Source organism: Haplochromis burtoni, unplaced genomic scaffold (genome assembly GCF_018398535.1).
Source record: "Haplochromis burtoni strain Fernald_Lab_line unplaced genomic scaffold, NCSU_Asbu1 Contig_592, whole genome shotgun sequence".
Lineage (NCBI taxonomy): Eukaryota > Metazoa > Chordata > Actinopteri > Cichliformes > Cichlidae > Haplochromis > Haplochromis burtoni.
Genome location: NW_024582953.1, coordinates 74469 through 79700, shown reverse-complemented (window position 1 = coordinate 79700; position 5232 = coordinate 74469). Strand labels below are relative to the sequence as shown.

The window sequence follows — 5232 nt, the reverse complement described above, 5'->3', positions numbered from 1 at the left end:
GTGTGTGTGTGTGTGTGTGTGTGTGTGTGTGTGTGTGTGCGCGCGCGCTGTATTCCACACACACTCCAAACATCGATCTTTTCCTGGATAACTCAAAGCTTTTGTCTCCAGTAACGACGACCTGGTGTTTCACAGATGCAGCTTTCTGTGTGTTTCAGACCTGGGCAGGATGTACAACCTGGTGTCGCGGATCACAGACGGTCTGGGTGAGCTGAAGAAGCTTCTAGAGACCCACATCCACAACCAGGGCCTGGCCGCCATTGAGAAGTGCGGCGAGGCAGCGCTCAACGTACGCAGGACTTTTTTTTTCACCTCAGTGTTTCTCACTAGTTTAATGTAAGGAGTCGACTGAAGGAGAGGAGGCTCTGAAGCTTCGTTTGTCTGTCAGGTAGCAGTGAGATGATAAACGAGTGGCCTGTTAGTCAAACACACGGAGACCAAATGAGTTTGTTGGAGTTTTTAAAGCAGATTGATGGAGAGAGTGGGCGGATCCCTGAGCTCCATAGCAGATGTACTAACAGGACAATCACACGTTAGCATTTATGTTAAAAATGGCTCACAGGCTCTGACCTGTGTGTGTGTGTGTCCAGGACCCCAAAGTGTACGTGCAGACCACCCTGGACGTCCATAAGAAGTACAACGCTTTGGTCATGTCTGCCTTCAACAACGACGCCGGCTTCGTGGCCGCACTCGACAAGGTCAGTAACCACAGACTGTAGATAACAGATGGCAGCAGACAGTGTGATGTCATCCACTGGATTCCTACAGGCAGGTGAAATTTTAGACTCGTGGATTTGTCTCCTTTTGAAGGCGTGTGGTCGGTTCATCAACAACAACGCCGTCACCAGGATGGCTCAGTCGTCCAGCAAGTCTCCCGAGCTGCTGGCCAGATACTGCGACTCTTTACTGAAGAAGAGGTGGGTGATGTGCACAATGCATGTGAGCCGCACAGCTCAGCATGTCGTGTAGTTTCCCTGGACTCCTCCTTCTGAGGCTTCTGCCGTTGTCTTTTAAATAAAGTCAAACGTGCCGTCGCCAGCTCTTACTTTCTTCTTCCTCTGTGACCTGTTTCAAACCGAGTCAACACTTTCAGTCCTAAAAGTGAAACATTGAACGAATGATGAAAAGCTCTGTGACAAACAGAAGTGCACCACGAGGGGTTTGTTTGGGCAGCTGTTGTTTCCTGATCAGTGGATGCTGTTCCACTGTGGGGCTCTCCCCAGCAGGACTGCGCTCTCTGTGGGTTCAGTAACTCTGAGTGGCGTCTGCATCCTGACTGCTTTGTTAAACTCAGGACAAAAACAAAGACGCTTTTCAAAGCGCGGCGAGGTGGACGAAGCTGCTTACAAGCAGCTGAGGAGTGTGAGAGTGATGCAGCGGAGCAGACAGTGTTTACTTCATCCACACAGGGATGGTTTAGCTTTACTTCAGAGGCTGAACAAGATTATAGCATCTGCCCGTCTGTAATTGTTTTTGTTTCCTTTTCAGCTCCAAAAACCCAGAGGAGGCTGAACTGGAGGACACTCTGAACCAAGTGGTGAGATGCTGTGACCCGAGCTTCTCTGTAAGGTGATGTCTGTTAGTTTTGCAGTGAAACCAAAGACTCCACGCTGTTTCCTCTCTTAGATGGTTGTGTTCAAGTACATCGAGGACAAAGACGTTTTCCAGAAGTTTTACGCCAAGATGCTGGCCAAACGTCTGGTCCACCAGAACAGCGCCAGCGACGACGCCGAGGCCAGCATGATCTCCAAACTCAAGGTCGGAATCACATGCGTGTGCACTCGTTACACACTCCAGGCAGCGTGTGTGTGTGTGTGTGTGTGTGTGTGTGTGTGTGTGTGGCGTGCGCGCGTGTGCGTGTGTGCTTGTGTGTGTGTGTGCGTGTGCGTGCGTGTGCGTGTGTGTGTGCGTGGCGTGTGCGTGTGTGCTTGTGTGTGTGTGTGCGTGTGTGTGTGTGTGTGCGGCGTGTGCGTGTGTGTGTGTGTGTGTGTGGTGGTGTGTGTGTGTGTGGTCGTGTGTGTGTGTGTGTGTGTGCGTGCGTGTGTGCGTGTGTGTGTGCGTGCGTGCGTGTGTGTGCGTGTGTGTGTGTGTGTGTGTGCGTGCGTGCGTGTGTGTGTGTGCGTGCGTGTGTGTGTGCGCGTGCGTGCGTGCGTGTGTGCGTGTGTGTGTGTGTGTGCGTGTGTGTGTGCGTGTGTGTGTGCGTGCGTGCGTGTGTGTGCGTGTGTGTGTGCTGTGTGTGTGTGTGTGTGTGTGTGCGTGTGTGTGTGTGGTGGTGGTGTGTGTGGTGTGTGTGTGGCGTGTGGTGTGTGTGTGCGTGCGTGTGCGTGTGTGTGTGTGTCGTGTGTGTGTGTGCGTGCGTGTGTGTGTGCGTGTGTGTGCGTGTGTGTGTGCGTGTGTGTGTGGTGTGTGCGTCGTGTGCGTGTGTCGTGTGTGTGTGTGTGCGTGTGTGTGGTGTGTGTGTGTGTGTGTGGTGTGTGTGCTGTGTGTGTGTGCGTGTGTGTGCGTGTGTGTGTGCGTGTGTGTCGTGTGTGCGTGCGTGTGCGTGTGCGTGTGTCCGTGTGTGTGTGTGTGTTGTGGTGTGTGTGTGTGTGTGTGGTGTGTGTGTCGTGTGTGTGTGTGTGTGTGTGTGTGTGTGTGTGTGTGCGTGTGTGCGTGTGTGACCTCCTCCTGACCAAAAGGGTCATAAAAGCAGGAAGCAACAACACAAGAAGCAGATCTGTCAGAGAGGATGTGTCTACAATAAAACCTCCCCCAGCACAGAGAGGCTGCAGAGGTGCTCAGGATCACAGGGATCTCTTTGCTACTGCTTGAACTAAAACTTTACAAATTTAAGAAACACAATGACAACATTCAACAATTTGACTTAACACACCTCCAAAGTAATATGTTCCTCCAGTCTGGATCTGGATGGGGATAGCTGTTCTAACTGTGGAGGCCTCATCTCCATCAACTGTCAGCATTGCATAGTTTTCCAGTGCATTCAGGTGGACACTATGCCACTGTCCATCATTCAGACCTGAACCTATGAGGAAAAACACATGCAGAAAAGCCTTGAGGCGACTTTTGTTGTGATTTGGCGCTATATAAATAAATAAATTGAAAGTTTAACAGGAAAACACAACAGCGATCGAAGTGAAGACAAAGAGACCAAAAAGGACCTCGAGATAATAATTAAACAACCGAAAACCAACGAGCTGAGCTCACTTGATGAAATGTCTATGCGTGTGTTCTTCTTCTGTGTCACATTCATATAGACGGTGATTTTTCCCTCCGTCAGGCCCAGCTCCACCCAGCCATCCGCCAGGGCGGTGAACATCAGAAGGCCGTTGGGATTCCACGTCCTGAAAGACAGACTGACTGACAGGGTGTCGCTGTCAGTCTGACCCGGCAGCCGCAGGAAGGATGTGGAGTTGAAGAAAACTGGGGAGGTGTTGGATTCGGAGCAGGAAAATGTCAGGTTACGCTACAGTGGAAGAAAGAAACCGATAAAGAGATTTATGGAGACAGTACCTAACAGACTTTTATTTTGAAACTTCATTTTATTTGGCGATTCTAAATTGAAAACGGTTGTCAGGCAGTTTAGGTGCTCAGAGTGTGTGGAATAAAGACTTGATGCTATAATTTCCACTTCTGCGAGTCCTCTAGGGCCAGCGCAGGTCTGAGTAACATGAACGTCATCAAATGTTGAGCGGATCCACGTGCATGTCTGTTTTTTACATTTCGGACATTTTCACAGTGAATACGTTACTAAAAGCCAGTCTATTCACAGACGTCCACTCAGTTTGAACATCTGAGCTAAAAACACAGTGGTTACTATGGAGTGGAAAAAAGAACCGGCAATCAAAATTAGCTCTAACGAGTCAGACAAGTTTCAGACAAGAAATGTGCCACCTGAGGAAGGAGAGATTCAAAATCCATTCTTAGAGGACAACCACAGTCTTAGTGTGGGAGGCTACGGTATTCTGGTTTTAGTTTCAGATAGCAACACCCATGGATGCTGCCAAAGAATCACAGATTCACTGTGGTTAACTGGCAGCCTGTGATTACACTGCACTGTTCAATGCACCATCACTGGGGTGGTTTATTTAGAACTGTAAAGTAAAGAGATTTATTGCAAGACGAAGGTTATGTAGGCTTGTTCATGACATTTGAAAGAGCAGACCATCAGAGACGTTCTTCAGTTTATTGTTGAGCGAGCAGCTCGGTGGGGTGGCTTCTGGGAAAAGCCTGAGAACTCTGTGAAAACAAATCTAAGGAGTGTCCTGGGAGGGCTTCGCTGAACTTTGAGGAGCTCACTAGTATACTGACAGAAGTAGAGGCGATATTGAGGCCTCTGTCCTCTTTGCACAGTTCCAGAGTTGTGAGCACTTGGAGGTAGCTGTAGCTCAGGTGGCAGAGCAGGTCGGCCACTAACCAGAAGGTCGGTGGTTTTTACCAGTAAAAACACCCAGTGTGATGAACGTGGGCGATGTTGTCCTGGTTGGAGAGAATAACTCGCCCAGACAAACGCATTTCCTCGGACACAGCTGTTCCTGCATTGTTCACAGTTTAAAGCTTGCTGCACAGACCTGCTCAGTTACTGCATCCACTCGAGATGAGTAAACGCACTGAAGCAGCTGGACACGGATGAACAGCTGTTAATCAGCTGGGAGGATGTTGTGATTTATTGATCCTTTACGTGTTACTTCTTGGACATGCAGGAAACACTAAAACATGCTCTCCTTCTCATTACTGCAGTGAATGTGTAGAAAATGTGTTCAAACAGTTAATGGTAATTATTTATTTTATTGTACAGGAAGTGTTTTACTTTGAAGAGCACTTGATACTGTTGACCATAATACTGTATAACAGTGACTGCACTGGAGGTTTCTTCCTCTTAAAAGGGAGTTTTTCCTTCCCACTGTCACCAGAGCACTTGCTCATAGAGTTGTTGAGGTTTTCTCTGTTTCCTCTGTATTGTTGTAGGGTTGTGTTGTGATTTGGTGCTATATAAATGAAACTGTTTTGAATGCAGCTGTTCACACTGACCGTGTCATTTCATTGGACCAATCTAGAATTCATTATTTTGAACCACAACAGCTGTGACCAATCAGACCACTTCATTTGGCAACGACTACGCTCATAGCTCAAAAGCATGCATGGGCACTGAATATGCAGTGATATGGTAAGAGTACTAACACAAAGCTCATCACTTTTGATTTCAGACAGAGTTTTGGCAGAGTGTTCGGAGAA

The 5232-nt window shown here is 48.4% G+C and overlaps 1 protein-coding gene across 1 annotated transcript in view; it reads left to right on the top strand.

Moving 5' to 3' along the window:
* LOC102301218 (cullin-1) overlaps positions 1–5232 on the top strand; it is a gene marked incomplete in the record, with an annotated part of 25021 nt that overhangs the window by 15549 nt on the left and 4240 nt on the right. Inside the window, 5 exon segments of the mRNA XM_042214590.1 lie at positions 159–289; positions 591–698; positions 811–917; positions 1489–1537; positions 1627–1758. Of these exon segments, the coding sequence (XP_042070524.1) occupies positions 159–289; positions 591–698; positions 811–917; positions 1489–1537; positions 1627–1758 (527 nt within the window).